This window comes from Takifugu rubripes, chromosome 7 (genome assembly GCF_901000725.2).
Source record: "Takifugu rubripes chromosome 7, fTakRub1.2, whole genome shotgun sequence".
NCBI lineage: Eukaryota > Metazoa > Chordata > Actinopteri > Tetraodontiformes > Tetraodontidae > Takifugu > Takifugu rubripes.
Window position 1 is genome coordinate 336,229 of NC_042291.1, and position 27,132 is coordinate 363,360.

General features: G+C 42.0%; 1 protein-coding gene and 1 long non-coding RNA gene across 4 annotated transcripts; both read left to right on the forward strand.

Moving 5' to 3' along the window:
• LOC101077373 (lamin-A) lies at positions 1-26,658 on the forward strand. Of its 3 annotated transcripts, XM_029838355.1 has the most exons (14): positions 1-193; positions 1,802-1,920; positions 3,096-3,463; positions 18,845-19,001; positions 19,421-19,546; positions 19,801-19,971; positions 20,236-20,361; positions 20,582-20,802; positions 21,357-21,657; positions 22,515-22,622; positions 22,845-22,964; positions 23,047-23,106; positions 23,188-23,361; positions 25,259-26,658. In XM_029838355.1, the coding sequence occupies exons 3-14, from the start codon at positions 3,129-3,131 to the stop codon at positions 25,289-25,291; spliced, it is 1,932 nt and encodes a 643-aa protein (XP_029694215.1). In that variant the 5' UTR covers positions 1-193; positions 1,802-1,920; positions 3,096-3,128; the 3' UTR covers positions 25,292-26,658. The 3 variants fall into 3 exon arrangements, with proteins under 3 accessions (XP_029694215.1, XP_029694217.1, XP_029694216.1); XM_029838357.1 differs by lacking the exon at positions 1,802-1,920; XM_029838356.1 differs by lacking the exon at positions 1-193 and having other exon boundaries at positions 1,916-2,027.
• On the forward strand, positions 3,473-10,028 carry LOC115250312 (uncharacterized). Its single transcript, XR_003888891.1, has 2 exons — positions 3,473-8,825; positions 9,721-10,028. It is a non-coding gene; the product is annotated as an uncharacterized lncRNA (long non-coding RNA).
• Positions 26,659-27,132: the final 474 nt, after the last annotated feature.

Consider the following 27,132-nt stretch of genomic DNA (forward strand, 5'->3'; position numbering starts at 1 on the left):
GGCTGGTTCGTAATTACCAACGAGTTCCTGCAACCTCGTGTGTTGGTTTGAAGGCTGCGCCTGGCCTGTTCATAGCAGGGATCTGCTTTGATCTGCTAACGATAATCGACGAGAACGAACAGGATAATGACAATTGTACGGAGGATAAACTGGAACCTCGACAGTGCTTGAAGGGACAGGGACCACAAAAATGGTAAGAATTCCATGACGATATCACCATTAACAGCAGTGCTAGCATGCCTTCGTTGATATTTTAAGACCTGAGTCTATATATACATTTTTATTGCGTTGTTTTCGAACTCTATGACGCATGTTAGAATAGGTTGCCACAAGTTTTCATTGTTTTTCGTCCAGCAGGGGGCGCTTCCCATAGTCTATTGTGCTTATGAATGACGAGCAGACATACACGAGCTTCAGGGAGGCGCCGCGCAGGCCTGCACCGTCAGTGACGTAGGCAGATGTGCCCATTAATGTGCCTGACCATTTTCCAACTGTTTACGCAATTGCCACTAATACTACTTTTACAACTACCACTACTACTACTACTACTAATGATAATGATAATCCTATTTAATTAATTCGGCCGTTGCTCATTTTCTCTAAACCCATAACTATCAAAACGGGCAGCATTTTGCCGAGAAATGGAACATTTTTTGCATGAATAAAATTTAAAGCAATAATTGAGACACGAGAAAGCAGTTATTTTATGAAAAACAGTGGGTTTGTGATGCTTATGAATTTAACTGGATTTTATTCACCCTGGTGCTGTTTTTTTCTTTTTCTTTTAGTTTATTTACATTTTAGCAGTATGAGAGCACTGAGTCAGCAGCTGTTTATTTCAAAATCAGAGTCCTTGATGCATCCCATATTTAATAAAATTCTTGAATGCTAGTGGTTTCAAGTGTGGATAGTTAAGATGTTGCTGAATCAAATTTCAACCGCAATGTTGTATTGCTTATTTATATATACACACACACACATATATACTACCTACTGAAAATGTCAGGTAATTTCTCTTCTAGTGGGTTATGATAAACAGATTAATACATCAATGATAAACCGATGTAGAAAATAGGCCTGATGGGCTGAGGGAAGTGAGTGCAACAAAGTGACTCATCTGCTGATTTCTCTCCAAGTTAAGGCCACCCAGTCACCGTGCCTGCCCATGCCCAAAAACAGAAGTGCAGTCTTGCCGATCTAGGACTGCATTCACAGACACAAATAAAGTGGATCAATCTTGAGGATAAATCAAAAGACTTCTTCCTACATCAGAACTTGATTCTATCTCCAGACACTCAAAGGAAACACATAGAAGACCAGATCTTGCATAGAAGACCAGACGATAATGCAGCATGATTTTTGCCCTGTTTGGATGCAGTGCACTGGCATACAAGCTGTGGATTATACTAAAAGTTTACTAAGGGTTTTTAACAGTTTTTTCATGATTCATTATGTACACTGTGGTTTCAATGCTTGGCATATTTTACATATTCTATAACATTGAATTTAAAACCAATAGAGTGAATATGTTTTCTTTTCAGCAAAAAACAAAACAAAGGGAAGAATATTGCATTCTCTGTAGTTGTCAATTCATTTTAATGACAGACCTGAAGCCACAGCCAATGTGAATCTGGTCTTCCAGCTTAACGTCTAATAGAAAAGGGAGAGATAGATGGCTAAATCACGACATTTACTGTATGCTTCCAAATACACATACTCAGTCTGTTTGTGCCGTCTAGCCTGACTCCCCCTCAACTCCCCACATTTTCCATGCTCCCTCCTCCACTCTTCCTCTTTGCAGCTGGTGCATGTGCAGTAAGCAACAAGTTGGAGAGCAGTTCAGGCATATTTTTCAAAGGTGCACACGCCCAACAGCAGACTGCCTTTTTCTCTGGATCCTCCTCTGTACACAACTATTGGGTATGACATACCACACCCACACACACACACATACACCTAGAAAAGGTCTGTACACTCATTCTTAATCCCTTCTTCTGGCTTCAGTCGAAAGCTTCGTGAAAAACAAGGTAATGTTGAATGTTTCCTCAGAAGTCTGTGCTGACATGACCACTGTAGAGCAACTATTGTAGGTTGATGGTGCTTGCAGATGTATTCAGTCACTTCAGAAGTTATTTTTAACTGTGCCTCTGTCATGTGAGTTTTGTTGAACAACTTTGTCTCACATTGAAAATCAACCAATATTTGCTCTCATTTGGCAATGAGTAGCAGGATCCCAGGCAGTATCTAGTAATGCATGCTACTCTATCAGACATCAAATGATGATTCTAAATTAATTTTAGCATTAGTCTCAAGATCACTTGGGTGTATGTGTGTGTGTGTGTGTGTGTGGGGGGGGGGGGGTCTGTGCCCATTCCATCAACATGTGCGTGCATGTTGGTGAAATGATGTCGGTTTGCGATGTGCCAACCAGCCGGTTGAAGGCTACCTTTTCATAACTGGGCAGGACAACAAATGACAAATTGTGATTAATTAATTAATTAATTATGTTACCAGCTATTATTGCCATTTCCATGATTTCCACATGTAAAACATGGCCATGAAGGAAGCTTTTTTTGCACGTTCTGTCATTTTAGAAGGGAAGCTGATTGTTCATTAAAAATACTTTTAAAATTTTCACAATTTTACAACAAAATTCAGAAATTAATTGTATCTAAAAGAACATAAATATCCTGCAGAGCTCATGTAAGCAGAAGCCCATTGGAAGTCCTTCTTGGGACATCCTTCTAGAAGGGGTTTTGTAAGTCATAGTGTCAACAATATAATGCCTGGATTTGTGTTGATACTGTAAATAACAGGTAGCTAGATCACTGTTGCTATGCGTTCTGAATTGTAAATCAATCCATTAAATTGCCACTGTTTGCTAAATATGGTAAAAACCATAGTCTAATGAAATAACCACCAGAAAAAGGGTCTATCATTATTGATTGTGTGTCATCCACACGTGCTTCAGATATTCTAGAATATTTGTATAAATCTAACATTTCAATTTGTGATTTATTCATTTGTTTCCTAAGAAGGTGGCCCTCAAGCTAAGGGTTTAATGCCTTCTTTTGTTTGTTTGTTTTACTAAACAGCCTGTTACGCACCCCATTTGCTGAGAGATCACCATGGAAACCCCAAGTCAGAAACGCGGTGCTGCCACCCCTTTGTCCCCTGCTCGCATTACGAGGCTGCAGGAGAAGGAGGACCTCTGCAACCTCAATGACAGGCTGGCCGTCTATATCGACAAAGTGCGCTCACTGGAGATTGAGAACGCCAGCCTGCGTCTGCGCATCACGGAGTCAGAGTCCACGGTATGTCGGGACTTGTCAGGAATAAAAGCGACCTATGAGGCAGAGCTCGCTGATGCCCGCACCACTTTGGACCAGGTGGCTAAGGATCGAGCACGCCTGCAACTAGAGCTGAGTAAGCTCAAAGAGGAACACAAGGAGCTGAAGGCTAGGTAGGAGAAGCATTTGATGCACAAGCACTTACAGTAGGCCCATATGTTCTTGTACAGTATTTAGAGTACACCAGACTTGGCTACAAACAGCAACCAGAAGTTCACAAGGCTGTACCTACTTTCTAAGTGCAGAAAAATGGGTATAGTGTCAAAACTTAATTTAAAAAAAAAAGTAAATTCTTCTCATGTACTCTTAACTGGAATGTTTGGTTCCCATAGTTCCCTGGTAATCATTTGGCCATGTGATGGGGTGGTGACTCAGAGGTATTTTTTTTATAGTCTTTAGACTGGACTTCCTGGTAACTCACTCTAACCCATAGTTAATAAGTTGTGGTGATTAATGCTCACTTGGTGTCACTAGGCCACCAAGTCTCCCATCTCCTTGACTTTTTATTATTTTTTTGCATGCACAACAGCAGGCGGGGACGTTTATTGACCAGACACACCCTCCATAGCCCAAAGGCCCAACACTGTCTCTTTGTATGCCTAAATACTACATTCTAAAACGTCAAGCTGTCCAGCCAGAAAGACAACCCTTGTTCCTTTGAGGATTATTTGACTTGTATATAATTAAAAACTATGTGGACGAGCGGGGGTTTCTGTCCCACCAGGCAGAAAACTCGGGTGGTCCACAGCCTGCGAGGACTGGATCTGGGTACCCCTGCTCAAAGACAAAGCCAGGAAGGAAAAGGCCAAATATGCTTGGTAATAAAACAGATCAGGGATTTAGCTTCTGGGCTAAAGAGTTATGTGTACAACTCTATTAGCCCTAAATAGCATATCTGTCTTGACTGTGCAGATCTAGGTTTACCCAGCATTCCACCCAGGAAGACCACAGACATTTCATATGGATAATAAAATATGTTGAGGTTGATAATTGTTTTTCCTTGATGTGAGAGGGAAAAAAAAAATTCACGGTACTTAAATCTTACTGATTTTTTTTTTTTTTACTCTTCTGTTGTCGCAAACATGAATTCCCAAAATATAAATTTTTACATATGAAAATGATAGAAATCCTTCAGAATATGTAAAAGTCATTTTTAAAAAAAGTTAAATTCTGATCTGTTTGAATAAATAGGATGCTAAACAGCCATTTTTTAAGCCACACCTCTTAGTACTGGGATTTGTTTGGTTTGCCGGTACCTTGTCAGGGCAGTTGTGACCCGGGTGGGGCAGCAGGTTCGATAGGTGTGGCAGAGTTTTCCTTACACACCTTAAATAAAGCTTTTGTGAGGCAGAATGTGTCTCATGAACAGCAATTTTAGAGGAGCAGGCTAAACACTGTGTCTGTTGATAACTAGAGGAATATTTATTCCACCCTTTGTTGCTTACAGAGAACAAATGTATAAAATGCATCCCATTCTAGTTCCATGAGTCCAGTAGATCACTATGATCTTCTTAATGTTTTTTTATTCATTTTAATAATTATTATAAAAGTGAACACATTTTCATTTTGGCTCTTTTATAGTCTCATTTTGTTGGTACAAAAAACCGATTTCTCATTAGCAGTGCTAATAAAATAACAGATCTGTGTTTTTATGCCCAACAGATGTTAAACAGAAAGAAAGGGGAAATGTGGCCATTAGCCATGTTTCTCTATTTTTCCTGAGGCAAACATTTGGTCTTCCTTTGAGAGATAGAAGTCCCACATTTCTTTTCCTAAAATGGTTGAGTCCAGGCCACGGCACACCATCTCAGGAAAAGAACCTCTATTGTTGTTATTGATAGTCTGTGACTAGACTAATGACAGTAGTCTAATAATAGTCTTACTTACATGATTGGCAGAGTAGCTGTCGACAGGAAGACAAGTTATTAAAAAAAAAATGGTCTGGACCTGAACTAGACCTTTTTAAAGAGTATGCATAATGCTAGCAAACAATAGACATTCCTAATAATAATATCTAATGTGTGGATACAAGTTCTTTACGCATCATATGTATTCTGATTCATTTCAGAAGCAGCAATTAGCTCTGCAGCTTCTTCTTGTACTGAAACATTTGCAAGTTTTGAATTTACAGGGCTAAACGATGTGGGGTGTAGACAGTAGTCCAGAGAGAACCTGTAGCAGGGTAAATTAGGTGCAAATAATTAAAAAATCAATGGCCTTTTTCCAGGAAAGAGTTGCTGAGTCAGCTTTTATTAGACAATCGAGGAAACATGTAATTATGAAGGGTAGCATTAAAAATGTGTCATTTTATTTTTTTTAAATTCAGCATAAAACATTTGATTAAATGTACAAACTATAGTTTTTTGTTGTTTAATAATTAAAACCCCCTTTTATTTTTTTATTTAAAAAAAAAAAAGTACTTTCTAAATATATATACAGGAGACGGAGACCAAAACTTGCTTGTGTGCAGTCTATTGCTGTGATATACATTTGTAACATGTTAAAGCTAAACAAATTAAACAGCTACTAGCGTAATTGATACTTTACTCAAATGCAAAAAATTCTTGCCTGTGGTTTAGCAAGTTGATTTTAAATGATTACATTTTTGGAATCGGGAATTCATTCATTCATTTATTTATATATACTATTGCTCTTTTCTGCCCATTACAGCAGCATCAGACGTAACAGTGGCTCCCTGTTTTGTAGTTGTTCTATATCACTCTTACGGAGCTATAATAGAAAACACATGTGTTAGCCTGTAAATATGCTGTCTCTGCTGGCTTTATTGATGTCCAAGTGTTGGTTTTGCCTTTTGTTGGCAAGAACTTGTTACAATGGTTTGCTAAGCTACTCTCTGTGGTTTTATTTCACCTTTTCTGCTGTGTGTGTGTGTGTGGGTGTGGGTGTGGGTGTGGGTGTGTATGTGTGTGTGTGTGTGGGGGGGGATGGGTGTGTGTGTGTGTGTGTGTTTTAATGGAGTCTTAAGCACCAGCCAAGTCCTTATCGTCTCCCTCACATCTGGGCCGGAGAAAATGAAACCAAGATGGTTGGACTCCAGAGATCCTTTGCTTTTGTCTTTTAGATTAGATTAATCTTTGTTATTGTACAGGTACAGTGCAACAATGCAGTTTACATTCTAACCAGAAGTCCAAAAAGAGCTGCAAGTGCAGGTAAAATAATAAATAAATAAATGCAGTATGTACAATGTGTACAGTTACAATAGTTTACAATGATTCACAGGTTGTACTATGAAGATATTTTACAGATGGATATGTGCATTAAATGCCTTAGACTATAAAGTGCAGAAACTGGTTACAAAAAACCCCAAAACCTGAAGGAGGGTGGTCTTGTTGGGAAGAAATCTTTCCAGCACAGTTTCCATTCCATCTGTTTAGTTATGTAACATCTATTGGCTTTTCAATCCTGAAAAAGCCTTTTGAAATAAATAGAGGCAGAACAAGCTGTTTAAAAAGTTTTATGTAGTCGGCATGTGTTGGTTTTCTTTTTTTTTTTTTTCCAAGAAACTTTTTGAACTCAGAGAAAACTGTTGCTCTGTGGTCAGGAATTTTCCAGCTTGGTTTAATTCTTGTTTTGAAAATCACGTGGACATTTTTAAGAGCAGTGCACGTCCACACAACTAAATTACTAATTTTTTTAAAATCATTGTACTGGCCATATGTTCTTCTAGGCAGTTATGTGGAAAAAAAGCTTTTTATGAGTGGAGTTTTCCAAGAGTGAACAGTTTAAACAATGGAAGGAAAGCCTGGAAATACAATGTTGCTTCATCCTGAGCTTTTATAGCTCATCATGGTAGTTAATCTATTGTTTGTGGTATTTCTCCGGTGCGCACAGCTCTTATTTGTATTTGATACAGTTCCATTTGATCATTGCGTGGAAGTGCTCAAGTGGGAGCCACAGTCTGTGTTAAGTATCAAATCCCTTTTTCCATCCACCCAAACTGTAAAAAAAATGCTGGCACAAACTCCTTATGGTCTCAAAGTCCACATCGGGTTTTTGTTATCTCATGGTGAATAAAGCAGGGCTCCTTCTCCCTGCAGCTCATTTGTCCCTCAATAGGAGATTATAACACACTTTTGTAGCTTCACCAAGAGTAGATTTGAACATTTTCATGAAGCGTGATACCATATTAAGTTAATTGCAGTCTGCGTGACAAATCATGCGGCGCCTGAGAGAATGAGTGTCGTTACAGCTCATACAACTAAAAGAGATAAAAGCAGACATTTTTGAGAAGTTCATTTTCTGCTTTTGGACTAAAACTCGAGGACCTTGGTTCAGATGTAGATGTGTATGGCAAGCCCCTTGCAAATGGTGTCATTTTCCTAGTAACTTGTCTCATGCTCAAACACACAATTCTTGTTTTTCTCATGCAAAAAAGAAATTTTTAGTACCAATTAAATCTTGGATTTTATTGGCTCTATTAAAACCAGATATAGTATAAGTCCATAAACACAGTGCTACTTGGCATTTTTTATTTTCTGCCAATAGTTTTATTTATTTTTTTAAATTCCTTTTCCTATGAATGTTCTATCATCTTCTATCATCAGAATTTAATTAATGACTCATCCGGAAACCCCACCCATGTGTGCCCTCATCAGCTTGCTGGATAAATGTGTATGTATGTTTATTTGTTTATGTATGTTTTAAAACATACTGTTTACACTATGCCATTATAGCCTCATGCATGAAAGAAGTAAAATTCAGGCATTTCTCATGCACAGCTTTAGCAGATGTGCCTGTCCGCTGGTGGCTCGTGCACAACTGCCAAAAGTTCCTCAATTGGGAAAATACGTTTCAAGTGTCTTTGTGTACGTGCTGTATGTGTACAGCTTCATGTGTACATATATGTTGTGGGGCTCATTGTTTGTCCCATTGGGAATAAATTAGGGAAATTTAGAATATATTGCAAATAATCCTGGGCAGGAATTCAAGGGTCCAGTAGTTACTGATATTTGTACAGCAATCTAAAATCATGAATGAGGAGGAAAAAACCTGTAAGCACACATGTGCAAAGAAACTGTTTCAAACAAAAGAAACTGTTTTAAACAAAAGAAAAAACTGATAAACTGTTGAAACAAAAGTTGTGCTTAGTGAAGAAATTACACTTACCCCCCTCTTAAACAGTATTTAGTGTGGTAGAAATGGCATGCCAGCAGACCTGAAAAGACCCAGTTGCCATAGCAAAAGAATAGCAAAACAGGAAAAGGGGTGGTTCCCTGTCTCTCTTCACAAGGTGGGGTTCATTTCGTGTTCCTCTGGTGCACAAAGATAGCTGTGAGTCATCCATGAAGCTGGGAGCTCTGCCAGTGCATTCCTCGGTTTTCCTCCTCCTCCTCCCTCTTCCTCAAATTTCTCTGCTCTATTATCCCCCACTTCTCTTTTTTCTGTGTTTCTGTATTATAGGCTGCCAACCAATTTTTTTAAGGAAACACATTTCTCGTGTTAAAAAGAAACATGGTGAGATAAGATTGGCCTTTATATTTTTAGCAATTTGGTGGAGACATTTCCATCTGTGTGAGGAATAATGACAAAGTTGAATATATAGTAAAAAAAACCTTAAGTTACAGATGTTTGCTTGTTCTTAATTTCGTCTTTTATGACTGACACAAAACATGTAAACTAACTTTTAGGAAAACAAGCTTTTTCTTATATTGGAGACTTTGAATTTGAAAAGCACTACATGGATTAAACTATTTGGCAAGTGGGTCAACTGAATGATTGAATTCAGGCTTTTTCAACCATCCTCTTTGCCATTAGTGTATCAAGTCAAGCACCTGGACAGGCAGTCTCCATTTTCAAATATTTGTGACTGAAATTGTTTTATTCTGATGACCTCAATGACTTCAAGCACTGTACTGTGAAGGATGCCACCTGTGCAGCAATAATAATAATAATAACAATAACAATAATAATAATAATAAGGAAGCATTTAGGAACAACAGCAGTTTCATTCCAAGAGTGCTGTAATGCACCGTCAGAGAGCTATGGAGTTATTAATGGCCTTGGGAAACCCCAGGAGAGACTTTCGTCCTTGGAGGTTGATCACAACAGTGAAAATTTGCTCAGCAAAGTTTTGCAGCTTCTATGAGCAACCCTGAACTTTAAAACTAAAATAGCAGAGAATGTGCATTGGTAGTTATTGTTGATATGGTTCTGCTACCCTCAACGTTCTTCTTTTAAGCCTGTGTATGGTCTTCGACTGCTCTCGCGAGCTCAGCTGCCTGCAGCAGTAGTGCACATGGCTGAAATTGCTGTAAACGCTCTGTTTTACGTTTACTTGACAATAATGTGTTAGCGTTTTTTGAAATGCTTTGCTCTGCTTTTCATATCTTTCGTTTCCCTCCATTTTCAGGCATTCTCCTGTGAACGGCCACATGGAATTAAAGTTTTGCATTTTTGCCTGAAAATGTCGTGCACTGGGGCTTAAGCTTTTTCCATTGGAAGGCTGTGTTAATGCTTTACTATAGCAAGACTTTGTGGCAACAGTTGGTGGAAGGCCCACAAAATAAGACCCACAAATGCCGCAACAACTCCACATTAAAGCACATCTATTTGAATAGTATTATTACAGTCTGAATACTTTTGTCCATATAGTGTAAGTCCACCTTACTTTTCCTGTAGAACCAATTTTCTGTATAAAATTAAAATGATAGAGAATAATGACTCTTCTCTTTACCTCATTTCTCAAAACAAACCTGCAGTGATAAGAGAATCATAGCATAGGTCATAACATGACCATAAAAAGGCGATAGGTGGAAGTAATCGGATAATTAGAGTCATTAGACCTGAGGTATTTACACAAACTTAAAAAAGGGGACCATCAGAAAGCCTTTGTTTATATATTGCAGTCCAATTATCAGTTTTGTCTTGGAGTATGTATGCTTCTCATAACTGAAATCATTATGTTGACAAAGTCGGTATTTGGTACATGTTCGAAACAAGCCATTTAGTTCGGACCTAAGTTGAGCTGCCGACAGCACTTTTGCTCCGTGCTTTTATATGTGAAGAAGCAAAAGTGATGAGCAAGGTGTTGGTTTGCTTGTGATGTCATATTCTAGTCTGCTTATATTCTGACAGCTGTGAGGACTGTTTGGTATGGTGCCACTGTGGCGATCACTTTTACACAACCATGCAGGAACCATCACAGTTGCCACAATAGTTGCTGCTGCTAGGAGATCAAGTTGGTGGGACAACTTTGAGAATTCAATTTACGTATCTTCATTCATTTGTCTTTTACATTTAAAAATGTCTCTTTACCGAGACACTTTACTGAATCCCAGGGACTGACCCCAATAAGCAACAGTGGCGAGGAAAAACTACCTTTTTTCAGGAAGAAGCCCACTGAGCTGAATAGGTCGCTCACAGCGAAGGACAAACCCCCATGATGTGATCGCCCATCAGTGGCGAAAGAAAGTTGTCTGCTTCCTCACAGCCTGGCAGGTGAGGGGCTAATGCATTAAATGGCTGTTTTGGCGCAGCGAGCGTTTTAAAAAATCTGCTGGTGTGAATTACATTTATTTTCTTTTTCTTTTGCAAAAATACCCGGGCGCATGTCAATCAATCAATCTTTATTTATATAGCGTCTTGTACAATCAAAATTGTTTCAAGGCGCTTTCCAGAATCCCAGGGCCTGACCCCAGACAAGCAACAGTGGCAAGGAAAAACTCCCCAGGAAGAATTCCTTGAGCAGGACCAGAGAGAGAGAGAGAGAGAGAGAGAGAGAGAGTTAACAACACCTTTATTTACATGTATTATTCACATTTACATTATTCACATTTGCATTTACACAAGTCAGAGTGAGAGATTGGAGACCTTCAAAAATTCAAAATCAAGCAGTTCTCCCTAACTGAACTCAGGACATCTCTCACGCCCCAGATGTCTTCGAATGTGCCAATTTGGCCGGTCAGTTTATAAAAATTGAATTCCACCCTGAGCCGAGCTGCCAGCAGTCCAGTCATCATGGTCACCACGTCCTCTGACCCCTGACCTCTCACCCTGTTCTTCCTGGTCTTCCATATGGCCAACTTAGCCGTCCCCGAGAGGACATTGACCAACTGGTGTACAGCCTTCCTCCTTGCACGGTAGTGTGGACCAAAGATAAACGTCCTGAAAGAAAAGCCCTCACCTAACCCAAGAAACCACCTCTGTAGCTGTCCAAACAGCCCCACCAGTCTGGGACACTGGACAAAGAGGTGGTGGATGGTTTCTGACTGGGAACAGAAAGGGCAGCCATCCCCTGTGCTGGGGTCAAGGTGCACCAGATACCTGTTGGTAGCTATGGCCCCATGCACAATCCTCCACTGGAGGTCTCCTGTCCGTTTATCAACAGGAGGCTTGTACAGGGACCGCCAACAACCCCCCGGGGAAGAGCCTGCGCCAAAAAAACTAGTCCACCCTGACGCCTTCAGCCCTTCCAGGGGGCGCAAGTTTCTGACCTTCACAGCTAAGATGTAGAGATCCTTCCTCCCGACACCTTCAAAATCCACTGATACCGAAGACTTCAGGGACAGCAGGTCGTCTTCTTCGGGCTGCCACTGCCCAACAGCTGGACAGACAGCCAAGGAGGGAAAGACATACTCACACTTGTTGTCCCACAGTTCAGACACAGACGGATCCAACACAAAGACTCTGAGGGCCTCTGGCAGGGAAGCACAGACCTCTCTTACAAGCTGGAGCAGCAGCCTGCTGGACCTCATGTTGAGCCGGTCAGAGAGATTGAGGACAGAGGTCTTCAGCAAGTGACCCAGCTTCACTACTCCAGCATCCCTCAGTCTGGACCTCAGGGTGGCGGAGGACAGGACCCGAGAGGTGATGATGCTGTTTCCAAAAAGGGGCTCTTCAAAGATCCACATCCCTGGTATTGTCACAGCTTTGTGCTTAAACGATAGAACCTGCCATGCCTTCAACACTGACTGGTAGAAGGGTGTAAGACCAGTCAGGTCCATGGACTGGGGCTGAAGCAGGAACAGGTGTTTGTCGTACCCCAGTCGCCCAGCCTTCCTTAACAACAGACAGGCCATATCTGTCCACGGCACACCAAAACTGTACAACAATCTTTGTGCCGCCTGCAGTCTGAAAGCTGTGACACGAGATGCAATGTCCACCAATCCCTGTCCTCCCTCCTGTACTGGCAGGTACAGCACTGCAGACCTCAGCCAGTGCTGGCCCGACCAGAAAAAGTCCTCAATCAACTTTTGAACTCTTTCGATTAGGCCAGCCGGTGACGGTAAGACCGTCAGCCTGTGCCAAAGAGTCAAGGCGACCAAATTATTGGCAATCAGGACTCTCCCCCTGTAGGAAAGCTGAGGTAGCAGCCATTTCCACTTGGACAGTCTGGTGCGCACCTGCTCCACAGCACCCTCCCAGTTCTTATTCTCAAAGGTTTCTGTCCCAAGGAACACACCTAAGACTTTTAGGCCCTGTCTACCCCAGCTGAGGTTTCCTGGTAGTCTTGGTCTGTCCCTACCTGCCCAAGGGCCAACCTGCAGAGCTTCGCTCTTCTCCCAGTTTACCTTAGCAGATGAGGCTTCTTGGTAGTGGTCTAAACTATCAATCAGGTTGTCCACATCACCCTGATCCCTAACAAAAACATTGATGTCATCGGCATATGCTGATACCACCAGCTGGGGACGCTCAGGAAGACCAGGTAACAAAAGTCCCGACAGCCTAGTTCTTAGGTTGTTTAGAAGAGGTTCGATGGCCAATGAGTACAACTGTCCAGAAATAGGACATCCCTGTCTTATTCCCCGTTGGACGCTCACTGGACAGCTCAGCCCCCCACCAACCTTCACCAAACAACAAGCATCCCTGTACAGCAGAGACAAGAGTGACAAAAAAACATCCCCAAAACCAAAAGCCCTTAATGTGGAAAACAGAAACTTGTGATCGACCCTGTCGAACGCCTTCTCCTGGTCTAAAGAAATCACCCCGACATCAATGTCGTACAGTTTACAAAGGTGAAACAAATCTCTCATTAAAAAAAGGTTGTCCATAATTGACCTGTCCGGGACACAATACGACTGGTCTCTGTGGACGAGCAAATCGAGGTGGTTCTTGAGCCTGTTGGCGAGCACCTTTGAAAGAAGTTTATAGTCCGTGCAGAGCAACGCCACAGGTCTCCAGTTTTTTAATAAAGCCAGGTCCCCCTTCTTCGGGATTAGAGAGAGGACCGCGGTCTGACAGGATGTCGGTAATCGACCTGTGTGAGTGCACTCCTGCAGCACCTCCCACAGGTCAGCACCCAGACACCTCCAGAAATGTTTATAGAAGTCTGCGGGCAAACCATCCAGTCCTGGAGCTCGACCAGAAGCCATCTGTCCCACCGCAGCAGTAAATTCATCCAATGTGATGTCAGCGTCCAGGGTGGACCGGTCCCTCTGGCTCAGCCAAGGAAGACCCTGCAGGAGCTCATCCTCCCTGCTGCAGTCCTCTGCCCTGTAGAGGGTGCCGTAGAAGTCCACAGCGTGTCTCCTCATCTCACCCTGGTCAGCTGTCATCGTTCCATCAGGCAGGCGGAGGCAGAGCATCTGTTTGGCGCGTGAAACAGACCTCTCCAGATTGAAAAAGAAGGAGGTGGGAGCGTCCATCTCCTTGATGCTGGTGAACCTTGACCTCACCAAGGCCCCCTTCACTCTTTCCTGTAAAAAGGAGCTGAGTTCCTGCCTCTTCTGCCTCAGTGTGTGTCCCTCTGTGCTGGTGTGTGTGCTGAAACTACCCTCCAGATCCCTGATCTCCCTCTCCAAGTGTTCTATGGTGTGTTTTACCCGTGTTGTTGTGTGACTACTGTATTGCTGACAGAAGGATCTGATGTGTGCTTTACCCACCTCCCACCACTGACCAAGACACTCAAAGTCCCCCTTCCTCCCTCTCCAGGTTCCCCAGAAGGCCTCGAACCTACGACTAAACTCAGTGTCCTGGAGCAGCTTCACGTTAAAGTGCCAGTATGAGCTGCATTTGTGTGTTTGTGAAATAAGAAAATCAAAAGTGGCCAAGTGATGATCAGTGAACCCAACCGGATAAATGTGACTGTTAACTAACCTATTGCTAAAACCCTGGGACAGGTAGAACCTGTCCAGCCTAGCGGCACTAATGATCCCATCCACCACCTTCACCCATGTGTACTGCCTGCTGGTGGGATGCTTCACCCTCCAAACATCTACCATCCCCAGCTCTGCTCCCAGCCTAGACAGCACAGCAGCTGACTGGAGATGAGGCTCCTGTCCAATCCTGTCCAGTGTGACGTCTGTGGTGCAGTTCCAGTCCCCCCCCATGACTACACACTCGTCCTGACCACACCGCTCCACAAACGAGGAGACCTTCTGGAACAGGTCCAGTCTGTCTGAGCCCTGACTGGGAGCATAGATGTTTATTAGACAGAAGACGAAGCCCTGAACCTCAGCTCTGACAGCTAAAGCTCTGCCTGCAGCGATCTCTGTGGTGGAGGTGACTCTAACGTCCAGCCTGGGAGAGAACAAAGTGGCCACACCTGCAGACAGGTTGGTGCCATGGGAAAACCTAGACAGGCCTCTCCACCACAGACCCCAGTCCACCTCATTGTCTCCATCACTGTGTGTCTCCTGGAGGAGAAGGATGTCCAGCTTCTTCTGAGCAACCATGACTGCAACCAGAGCCCTCTTCTGTGGATCCCTGCCACCATTGATGTTAAGTGAGGCCACCCTGAGCTTGTTCATAGAGGCTTGGAGAGGTGAAGCAGTAGAAGGAGCAGCAAAGAAAAGAAAAGTTATGCAACACATTCATCCTCGTCATTAACCTCAGCAACTTGTTTGGAGCTTTTAACATGTTTTAGCTTTTTTCCTTCCTTTCTGCTTCAGCATCTTTCTTGTTGCTGTCATGTGTTTCTTTAGACGGAATCTTTTTCTTTCATCGAGGAGGTCGACTCCCACAGCCTTCTGCAACCTCAATGCACTTTTCAAAAACTTTTCAGGGTCTGGGAAAAAATCAGCTGCTTTCACAGACTGGCCGAAGGTTTCGTCCAGGAAGCTGGTGACGTCTTCCAGGGTGTACAGGTCCCCAGTAAGGGACTGGGAGTCCGCTACAGACCCACAGTCGGAGTCAGAGTCAGACTCCATCACCTCCTCCCGTCCCTCATCAACACTCAGCATCTCAGCTGGCTGATCAGGGAGCTGCTCCCCAGCAGCCTGACCCTGGTCACCACTGACCCCCTCAGCCCCTGGCTGCTCCTCCTCAGCTGCTCCTGTCTGTACATTTACTCCCATCTTCGCCTCCTCTGTTGCTCCCATCTCCACCTCCTCTGTTGCTCCCATCTCCACCTCCTCTGTTGCTCCTGCCTGCGCCTTCCCTGCCATTTGCACCTCCTCAGCTGCTCCCTCACTTCCTGCCCTAACTGCAGCTACACATTCACCTCCTCCTTGCTCCTCTACCTGTCCACTAGGGCCTCCTCCAGCATCGGCCGCCACCTCGTCACCACCGCCGCTCGGCAGGGCGACGCGGCTCGACCCGGCGCTGGTGCGAGCGCCCCCATTAGCGGGTCTGTGAGGACAAGCGACACGCTTGTGTCCCACATCCCCGCACTCAAAGCACCTCATGCTCCCAGAGCTAGCGTAGACCATGTAGTGTCCCTCTCCATGTCTCACCCTGAAGGACACGTCCAGTGTCTGTGACGGACAGGTGAGGAACATGAAGCACTGCCTCCTGAGTGAGAGCACGTGCTTCAGTTTGTCGCTCCTGCAGCCCAGACCCATGGTCCTCAGACCACTCGCAAACTTTCCAAAACGCTGCAGCTCCTGCTCCAGAGCCTCATTAGTAACAAATGGGGGAACACCTGAGACGGTGACCCGAGTGGAGGGCGCGGCGAGCGGGGACACCTGCAGGTACGCTCCATTCACCGTCACCCCCCTCCCCACCAACTCAGCCACCAGTCGCTCCTCTTTAACAAAGACTACCACTCCTCTGTTCATCCTGGAGGCGTAGGACAGGTTACCGTGTCCCACCTGGTCTCCCACAGCCAGGAGAACCTCCTCCACCGGTACAGACGGGTCGGGTTGGACCCGAATCCCGTGACGGATCGAGAGAGACGGCGTCCCCGAGGACGCCATCCCCGCCGCAAAACGCGACTAAACCTCCACCAAACTACACTAAACTCCACCAAAACCACCCGACAACAACCACCCTGATAATAGTGCAGATACACCGCCAAGAAGGGGGAGTTAGTCGGGGAAAAACACGCAAAAACTCACAAAACTCACAGCACGCTCTCTCAGGCCTGTCAGGTGAACATGTTTCCGGACCCCGGCAGCCTTGGCCTATAACAGCATAACTAAGATGTGACCTAACGATTACACGACCCCCTAAGTATGATAATTTGTCTATCTATGATAGTAACTGGAACTACTGAATTAGTAACAATAAGCTTTTTCAAAAAGGTAGGTTTTGAGTCTGATAAAAGTAGCATGTGACAAGCCTTGCAAGTAAAGTCCCTTCTCTTTAGTGGTACAATATGCACCAGGTATCAGAAGATAACACTTTTTTCCTCCCTGTTAAGCTTGTGGACTCGATATCCCGACAGGCTACAGTTTGTTGAATACAATTTTAAAAAAATTGCTGGAATGCACACAGCCTTTGCATAACTACCTACTCTCAGAATCAGAAGCAGATTTATTGCCATTGTCCACATTGATCTGTGGGAGTGCCTAGCATATGATTATCCTGTGACTTATTGGACATAATGTTGCAAAAAACCCATTTACTGTAAAACTAGAGTTCAGTGCTTTCCAGGAAGTTGCATCTGGGAATCGTAGGAATCTAACCAGCAATGGAGATACATTGTTCTTCATCATAAAAATGTTCAGTGCAATTCAGTACAGAGTTGTAAGTTGACATTTTTATTTGTGTTCAGAGTGAAATCTGGAACTAATAGTATCTCAAACCGAGACACGACTCTATGTAACTTTCCATAGAAGACCAAACTATTTCTACTAAAATATTATGATGAAACGCCATTTAAATGACAGAAACAGAAGGCCCATTCCTAGTTTTCCTACACTTTAACACCACAACAATTAACAACTGATAATAGACTGGATTTGTTTAAAATTGAGGGACACATTATTAAAGGCAACACATCTTTTAAACATTGTACACTAATAACATGTACGGTAGTTATCATTTTTTGAAACTTGTCTTTCTTAGCAGGCTCTTTATGACTAAAATATTTGAAGGATTTTTAAGGAGTTTCTGCAGCTCTGCTGCAGCTTTGTGATCTAGTCTGGTGAAATTGTGTAGTATATTCAACTTAAATGCAGACAGAGGTTCTTATGTTACTTACCTGATATGGGGGACGGATCTTCAGTCTCAGTTTAAAGTGTAACATCAGCACGTTTCTAAATAATCTGCTTTCCCCCCAAAGGCATCCACATCATCTGTTTAAAAGCGAGAGCCTATCAGAGGTGGATATTTAAGTTAAAAGAAAATATATTCTTTAAAGCCAATCACTTAAAAAAAGATTTAGTGTGTGCATTATAAATTCTGGACTGAATCCACTGAGAGTCAGTGGGTGTTCTCTGGAGTTTGTATGTTCTCCCTATGTCTTTGTGGGTTTTCTTTTAGTCTTCAGGCCTTATCCCACAGTCCAAAGACAAGCAGTTGGTGGATCAGGGAATTGGCAACGCTAAATTGACCTCAGGTGTGATTGCCACCCATTCATCGCACTGCTGATACATATTTTACAAATAAAATCAAGTGTTCTATAACTTTTTTCTAAACACATGGATATGAAGACATCTACTGTGGAAGCGGAAAATGTCAATATACCTTCTTCAATATGCACATTTTCTTTTTATGTTCTTTCTTCTATGATATTTTTCTCTTGTACATTTTTGATACATTTTGTTGTGCTGTAATTTTGGAAATGGAGTAGGTACATCTTCAGTCTATATTTGGTCTATTTCTGCATTCCTAATCAAATATACAATTACTTGAATGCAAGCACACATACCTTGCTCACATAATAAAGTAGAGACTGTTTACGTGTTGTTCTGCTCTAGACTTTGAATGGATTCAGAGTCTTGGACAGCTTGATTGCATATTTGCAAAGATGGATAGTTTACACTTTCTTTATCTGGAAGGAACATTTTGCCAATTGTGCTTTTGTCTTTTTTTGTAGTTGTGTTTTTATGTCTGAAAAAAGCAATGCCGTATGTTTGTGCCCCATCTGTTTCAAGGTTTATAATTGTCATCCAGATGATTTCAGATTAAATCTGGTGGTAACATTTTACAAACCAAATAACTTCATGTTTTTGTACATGTGTTTGTGCAGTTAGTGTAATCTAAAGCTCGTTCTCCTGGATTCTTCAGACAATTTCTCTGGTATGAACAAGATATGTATAAAACCGGAAAAGAGCCATTTTAAGTGAATTTGCAATTAAGGTCACAATGATTGAATTTGACTAAACTGTTTGGAACACAAACTTAATGAGTATCATTTTATTTCTTTGCAGAAATGCTAAAAAGGAGTCAGATCTGGAGGCTGCTCTGGGCAAGCTGAGGGACCTTGAGGCTCTACTCAACTCCAAAGATGCTTCCCTCTCCACTGCCTTGGGGGAGAAACGAACTTTGGAGGCTGAAGTGAAAGACCTCAAAGCCCATTTAGCAAAGGTAGGAACTGAAGACTGACCATCTTAGACAGGACAAGACACAAAGCTTAGTTGCGGCCAAAAGGCATTCAGAAATGGCCCAAATTGCAGTCTGTTATTCTTTGCAAATTATGGTATCGTTACTGAATCTATTTCTCTGTCTTGGTCTGTAGCCATAGTGTAGGATTGTCTAATTGGAGATAATTTAATGTGAAATTTTGAGATAGATTGTCTGACCACAAAATATAAAAGAAGACAAGGGTTATTTCTCTCTTTTGTGGGATTTATCAATGAACCTGACCAATGCAGCTCTAGATATAGTTGTGACTTTGCGCCACCTCCTGGTTCTACTGATCAACTACAAAATACAACGAGTGGAGCTGGATGCGTTTCCGTGCTCTATTAACAAATATCTCCTCCTTCTGAACTCCTCTCCCCAAGTTGGAGGGAAGCCTAGCTGATGCAAAGAGGCAGCTACAGGATGAAATGTTGAGGAGGGTGGATGCAGAAAACCGCCTACAGACCCTTAAGGAGGAACTGGAGTTCCAGAGGAATATCCACAATGAGGTTTGCACACTTCACCTCTGCACTTCTATTTTTACTGAGCTCTGTTAGTCGTCTGCACTACCTTTCTTCTTTACCTAGCCTATTGATTTGTTTCCAGCTCTTCACCTTGGAAAGTATTTGAAAAGCACAGTGAAAGTGTACAAATTTATTAGAATATGATAAAATTAAATTTATATTTCTAATTAAGTTTAAAAACTCTGGGTGAGTAATGGAGACCAGTAAACATATCTAGGCTGACTCCTGAATGTTTGCAGGAACTGCGCGAGTCCAAGCGTCGGTCTGAGTCTCGTATAGTGGAGATTGATGGTGGACGGCAGAGGGACTTTGAGACTAAGATGACTGATGCCCTGACTGAGCTGAGAGGGCAACATGAAGCCCAGTTCCATCTGTACAAGGAGGAGATTGAGAAGACTTACAACTCTAAGGTTGGGGCAACAGGAGGAACAAGTTTACAGACATAATTATGGCATTTTATTCTCTACAGCTCTCCATTTCCCCCTGTTTTATCTACACATTTATGTCTGCTTTAATACACCAATTGATAAGATGTTTTGGGCTTTTACAGTGTCTGATTAATTTTACCTGAGGTTGAAAGCTAAAACTATGTTCCTCTTTTTGCATTGGCCTCCAACTAGAGGAATCAGCATTTACAAAGGTACATTTTTATAGGATGCCTTTTCCCTCTGTAGCTGGAGAATGCTCGTCTGTCAGCCAACAGGAACAGCACCATGGTTGGAGCGGCCCATGAAGAGCTGGAACACACCCGCATTCGGCTGGAGGGCATGTCTGGTCAGCTCAGCATCCTGCAGAAACAGGTATTCATAAAGAATTTTTTATGCATTGTAATAAGATTGACGTAATAGCAGAGACACACATGCTGGGCAATAGGGGAAAGATTGTATTGGTGTACTCCAGTCATAAAAACCCCCAAAACTGCAGAGTAACCGCAGTTTGTTTTACGGCTTTAAATTTAATTTAACTATTATTATACTACTATTTAATTTAACTATTGCATACATGCTCCGTTTCAACTAGCTGAAAGCAAGTGAGGCCAAGGTGTGTGAATTGGAAGAGACTCTATCAAGGGAACGTGACCTGATGCGTCGGAGGCTGGAAGGTAAAGAAAAAGAGATTGCTGAGACACGTCTTCGGATACAGCAGCAGCTGGATGAATACCAGGACCTGCTTGACATAAAACTGGCCCTGGACATGGAGATCAATGCTTACCGGAAACTGCTCGAGGGAGAAGAGGAGAGGTGAGACTGTAGTGAGATGGAAGAAACAAAAGTAAATCAATGTTAGTATGGAAAGAAGGATTCTTAAACAAGAATTCAGACAGTTGGATGTTTCGATTTTTACATTTCTTGGCATAAACCATTCATTTTGCACATTACGCCTTCATAATAATGAACATTCAGTTACAACCTGGGTGTAAATGTCAGTGGCGATTTTTTTAAATTATTTAATTATTATTAATACTAAATTTTCAGAAACAAAAGAAATGTTGTATAATTTATTTTGAGTCTTTTAGAAAATCTTTTTGCAGACCTGTAGCCTTTATTGTGGCTTTTTTCTTCAGAACTTGTATTACTTTCACTTATATCCATCCTCAAGAAGCGACAACTGCCTGTTAATGATGTAAAGGGGAATCGGTTTATATATTTGAGATAGAAAACCTGACTGTGTGGCTATTGTAGAAGGCTCAGGTAAATTCTAGATGAGCTCTGGATCAGAGGAATGGGGAAATGCAGTCTTTGTGACAATGAGAGGTTAAGGGCTACAGATTTATCTTTTCTTCTTCCCATTTCAGGCTGCGTCTGTCACCAAGCCCTCCGCCCAAGGTTACAGTAACACGAGCCTCGGCCTCGGCCTCAGGGCACAGTCACACCAGCCGCCTGCTCGTCTCTGGCACCGCCGCCTCCAGCAGCCGTAATTCCTCTGGCAGCAAGAAGCGCCGTCACAATGATAATGACAGTGAGACCTCCAGCATGGTGGGCGCCACTGTGACAAAAACGCGCATTAGCCAGCACGCCTCAGCCAGTGGGCGCATCACAGTAGATGAAATTGACCTGGATGGCAAGTTTGTCCGTCTCAGCAACAAAGCTGATGAGGTTAGTGTGATGCTGTGTGTTCCAAACAGTGATTACTGTAGTCAAAATGGGTCTGGGCACTCGTTTTATTGACTTGCATAAGCGAGAACCTGGAATCACAGGTGTATGATGAGCCAAGCATCATTGGTCACTGGATTAAATTAATAATAGACGCACTTGTGGCTATAGTTGTTTTTAACACACCCTTAAGACAGACAAGCCATCTGGCCATTAATTAATGGAGCTCCGTCCGTAACAAGCAAGCTTCCACTCCCAGGTCAAAAAAAAAAGAATCTCTGGAAAATCGCCTGTAGCACATGTTGAACTGTGTCAGTTATTGCCAGGGACAGAACCTCAGAGTTCTTCAGTCTAGTCAAGAGTTTCAAAAATCTCTTTGGCTAAAACATCTGTCCCTCATCCAGCTGTTTTGTCGAACATGAGAATTGTGAGATTTATTTATTATTTTGCTGATGACCATTTAAACCCCTATGTCAACACGTTAGCCTTCCCTGGACACTTTCAACACATGCACACATAAATTGACGACTTTCTGAATCAGGTCTTTTTTTTCTTAGTCTGGTGTTGTAGTTACAAGACTTAACAGTGGGGCAGAGCATCACAATCTAAGTAGTTCAGAAGAGTTGTTGCACATGGTGTGTTTATTGACAATTGGTAATCCGTGAATCCATTGAGTTCAGTTACAAATAGGAGAGATTGTGCATTTACTATAGGTATTTAAAACTAGTGTAAAGAGTCAAATTTCAACTTGACTTGATTGGCAGGCCAGAACTGGCCCAAAGGCCACCAGTTGAGTAGGCTCTAATTTATGGTTTACTGTTTTCACAGCTACAAATAAATCCCTGTGGTTGTTCTTGCAGGATCAGTGTTTGGGGAACTGGCAGGTGAAGCGGCAAGTAGGTAATGGTAGCCCCATTACGTACAAATTTCCTCACAAGTTCACTCTGAAGGCTGGAGGAACTGTCACTGTAAGGTTCTGATTTTTTTTCCTGTTTACATTAAATTCTCCTTTTATTAGGCTCTATGCAGAATAAAACATCAAATCAGTCATTCCAATTAAAAGTAATCAGTTAATTATTAGATAAATAAACCCCAATATATATTTATTTTTGCCGTCCTCATGTGCTTAAATCATTGTAATACATATGAATTGTCCTTAGATTTTTGTGTCCTCATGAAACTCTCTGCAGGTCTGGGCTGCCTCTGCAAATGCAACACACAACCCCCCCACTGACCTGGTGTGGAAGAATCAGAACTCCTGGGGTACAGGTGACGACCTCCAGACCACTCTTTATAACACGAGTGGAGAGGTCAGTCCTTGCATTTCTTTACATTTGACTATGATTTCTTTTTCATTTTACTGCAAGGATTTATTTCTTTTATACCAATTAGGAAATGGCCATGAGGAAAGTGACTCGTAGCCTGTTCCATGATGAAGATGACGATGACATGGTAAATTGCATTTTGCAATGTGGAGAGTGCCACTGTAGAGCCACAATGTTAAGTCAACATGGTGTGTGTCGCCCCCTGCAGGGTGCCCACAGCACAAGCGGCGCAGATAATGAGTACAATCTGAGGAGCCGCACTGTGATCTGTGACTCCTGCGGGCAAACATCAGAACGTGGCTCAGGTGTTAACAGCAGCGGGGGTCTACCTGAAGGCCTCGTAGGACATTCCTTTTTCATTGGAGCCAATGAACCAAGACAGGTTGTTATAAAATTAAAAATTAAATTAAATTCATGTTTATTTATGTAGCATCCGGGGCCTGAATGCAACAAGGAACGGTGACGGGGACAGTCCCACCTGGAGCAGGACCAGGCTCAAATGGAGGGATCCTAGTGCTGATGCTATTGGAAAGCTAATATTTAATGGCAGAATCAGTTGAATATATCATAACTAATTCTTATTGGCAAGATAATTTTATTCTAATTATATTTAATTACAGATTAATATTACTTATGTTGCATGAATCTTAGTCAAAAGGTTTCTGCCAACGATACATTTGCTGATCTAAGAAGAAATCTATAAAGGGTTGCACCAGCGTTTTAGGTTTTTGTAGATTAATCCCCAAATACCGAGGGTCTGTGAGACGTCATTCTTCCAGGGAACAGCTTTGGCTGGCTAACCTTACACACCACCTCTGTTTGGAAGTAAATCTTTGTTGGTGCTGATTTTATTTGTAGAAATCAAAAACATGTAAACAGGGTAAAGGAACAAATATAATATAAGCTTTGTCTTTGCTCAACAAGAGAAAAAGAAACTCCTTTTAGCCACAATTTCTATAGATCAGCTACGTGTCCCATCTTCTGCATCCTCTGCACCCCCTTCACTTCTTTCAGGACTGAGGGGAGAGGTGGTGACCAGGAAGTGTCCTGGATGGGTCTCACCCTCAGCTATTTCTATTCCATTGTGGTGCTACAGATGTACCACACTGCAGACCCCATTAGTGCACGCTATTGTTCAGGGATAGAAATTCCTCTGCAGAAGTAGAGGGAGTCTGTTCCTCCTCAGCATTGTCAGAAAGAGGAGGTGCTGCTAGGTGGTTTTTAATGGTGTAGTTGGTATTCCCAATTCAGCTCAGGTCTTCAGAGATGTGCAGATCCGGTGTCATTCAAGGCCATGTGGGATTTCAGCCTTGACAGGTTGTAGCATCAGTCTGTTGATGCACTGGTAATAATCACTGGTGTCAGAGCCAGGGGTTGCTAATCAATCAGCCCTATGATGGTAGAAAATTTGGGTACCAGCAGCTTTCAGGCGGTGGGGACTGTGGCTAGCCACAGTGAGCCATTGAAGATTCGGGCACCCTTCCTGATACTTTATCTGGTCCTGGTCCTTGTGTCAATTTTTTGCAGTACTTGTAGTGCCTGATTTTGTTGGAGGATATGGGGCTGGTCGGTAGTCCTCTTTGAAGCAGGAGAAACAGTTGTTAATTTGTTCCAGAAAAGAGATGTTGGTGGGGGAGGGTGGTGCCACCTGGAGGGCTTTTTGTTTTCCATGACTTCACCTTTGTCTCTTCTTTTTTATTGATATGTAGTGTATTTTTGTAATGCGACCGTGGTCCGAACAGCCAGGTTAGGACTTAGGAGTTAGCCATGTTCACTTCTGTAAATAACGCTTTGTGTGTGATGTCATTAATGTTCAAGTGAAGTCAGTGATACCTGTAGATAGAGGAGAGGAGTCTATTTGAGGAGTAAATCAGGCCATCTGTGTAAATGTAGCCATAGTTTTCTGGAATAAAGTTCTGCATGCAGAAATAAATAAGTAAAAAAATAAAATGAATTAAAATAAGTAAAAAAATTATGTAAATAAAAATAAATAAGTGGGAAAAAAAGTTAAAAAAAACAAACAAATGTGTAAAACTTAAATTACACTTGTATATATATTGATTTAAAAAGTAAAGTACCGGTATATGTATGAAGTTTTACACACTTGAAATCAAAGAGATGATTGTCAAGAGGAAAGTTTTCATTTTCAAGACCAGAGCATCTTTTTGGTGTCTGGGATGTGATAGAATACATGTTCCCCAATGACGGCTACTAGTTTTAAAACTTGAATGCTTTTTAGTTGTCTAACTATCTTAATGTTGTGTCACTTCTTCCACCAGAGCCGTGTCAAACCAGACTGCGCCATCATGTAAAAGCCTGGCAGCCCCTCCTCTGGAGCATGGAAAAAAGATCTTTACATTCTTCCAATATTACCATTGGTTACCATTATTTTCTTTGTTCTATTGGCTTTCCAGATTAATCTACAGATATAATTTTGCTTGAGGTATATATATATATATATTTTTTTTTTTTTTTTTTTTTTGCAAAAGACGCAGGAATTTGACAGTAGATTTTCTCTTATTTTGTAGATTCAAGGTATATTATTGGATGAGTGCTGGGCTAATGAATGTATCATTTGCTGCTTCTTTTCAATCTCTCTCTTGAACACACCAATACAGACACACACAAACAAGTACGTTCACATACTGTATACATGCGCCTGCCTAGATTTATTGACCAGTGAGCCGAGGTTTCACATTTATGGTCAGGCGGTCGATACTTAACACGCACAGTTAGTGAAGCCGAGCCACTCGGGCAGCAGAACGAATCAGTGTATCAAATTTTTCCTAAAGGTGTTCACAATTGAAATTTGTTGCCCTTATTCAGACTATAGTGCCGTCATTGTACAGTGGATATAATAAAGCTGGAGAATAATTTGAATTGATTGGGAAAAGTCTCCAAAAAATGTATAGAATTTAATCTCAGGGTGTTAAGCAGTTTCTTACATTCTGTGCATCTCTTTTTTTCTGGCCTCAGAGAAATTTATTTATGTTCTAAACACGTATTTGAGAAATAAACCAAAGACATCAAATTAAATTCACAAGTGACATGTAAATGCCTGGTTGTATTTAATGTGTTAACTTAATAATTATAGTTTGAATATTTATTACTGAAGCCTGTATTGGATTTACCCATTGGTACATTGGTTTTTGAGATAATTTTTATAGATTTGTGAAAATATTCTAACCTATATTTGTGTTTTTTTTTGTTTTTTTTGTCTAAACTCTAAAATATTTAAAATTGTATGAAGATCTACTGTTCATTTTGGAGCAGCATCCACCCCGTGTTTTTGTTTACATGATTCGTAATGTTGTTTTGGGACTCTCAGCTGTCTTTATGCTGGCTTCTAAGAACTGGTCATAGAAGCTTTATTTCTACTAACTGGACAGTTAGTGACAGGTTTGTTTCACAAATGATTTTTCCTTCATTCACTGGTTTTATTGGAGGCTGTGCTGAATGTGTACAACAGACCTGTGCTGTAGCCTGGTAGGTTAAGTCATTAATGCTTCAGGTGATATTTGAAAACAATACTGGGAAATACTTCAAAGGGTTTCTTTGTCTTTATGCATTTCTATCTTTTTCCCTGTTAAACAGATGCTTGATTTTGATACAGTGCTTCCCATAAGTGCCTGACCCTAAAATGTCTTATTACCATAAATATACAGTGACTAAGTTGGAAGTTTTCTTGCAATGAGATTTTCTAATGTAATACCATTTGTAACATTTTCTATTGTTATGTTATTACTATGGTGCAGTTTTGGGTGAATTTTTTGTTTTTGCAGTGACTCCTTTTAATTACTGCTATAGAACCTTTACTTTAAAATCACAATTTAAAAAAACAAAACAAAAAAAAAAACACTTGAAATTCCCCAAAGGTGTCACTGTTTTTATTTTCACTATATACATATGCGATTGGGGCGGTGGTGACTCAGCCCGTTGAGGACTGGGCTGCGAAGCAGAGGGTTGTCAGTTCAACACCCAGCACATCAAAACATGGAACATGTTCTGGTATTAGGTGGAGGTGCCAGAACACCTTCCGAGCAATTCCAAGGTACCAAACCTTCAATTGCTCACATAGGGCCCTGCAATGAGCTGGCACCTCGTCAAGCGGTGGACCTGCCTTCACCCATATGCAGCTGGGAGGGGCTCCAGC

Coding starts and splice junctions, on each gene's coding strand:
- LOC101077373 (XM_029838355.1), top strand. CDS start 3,129: ATGGAAACCCCAAGTCAGAAACGCGGTGCTGCCACCCCTTTGTCCCCT. Junction 19,972..20,235: donor AGAAGACTTACAACTCTAAG/GTTGGGGCAACA, acceptor TTCCCTCTGTAG/CTGGAGAATGCTCGTCTGTC. Junction 20,362..20,581: donor TCAGCATCCTGCAGAAACAG/GTATTCATAAAG, acceptor CGTTTCAACTAG/CTGAAAGCAAGTGAGGCCAA.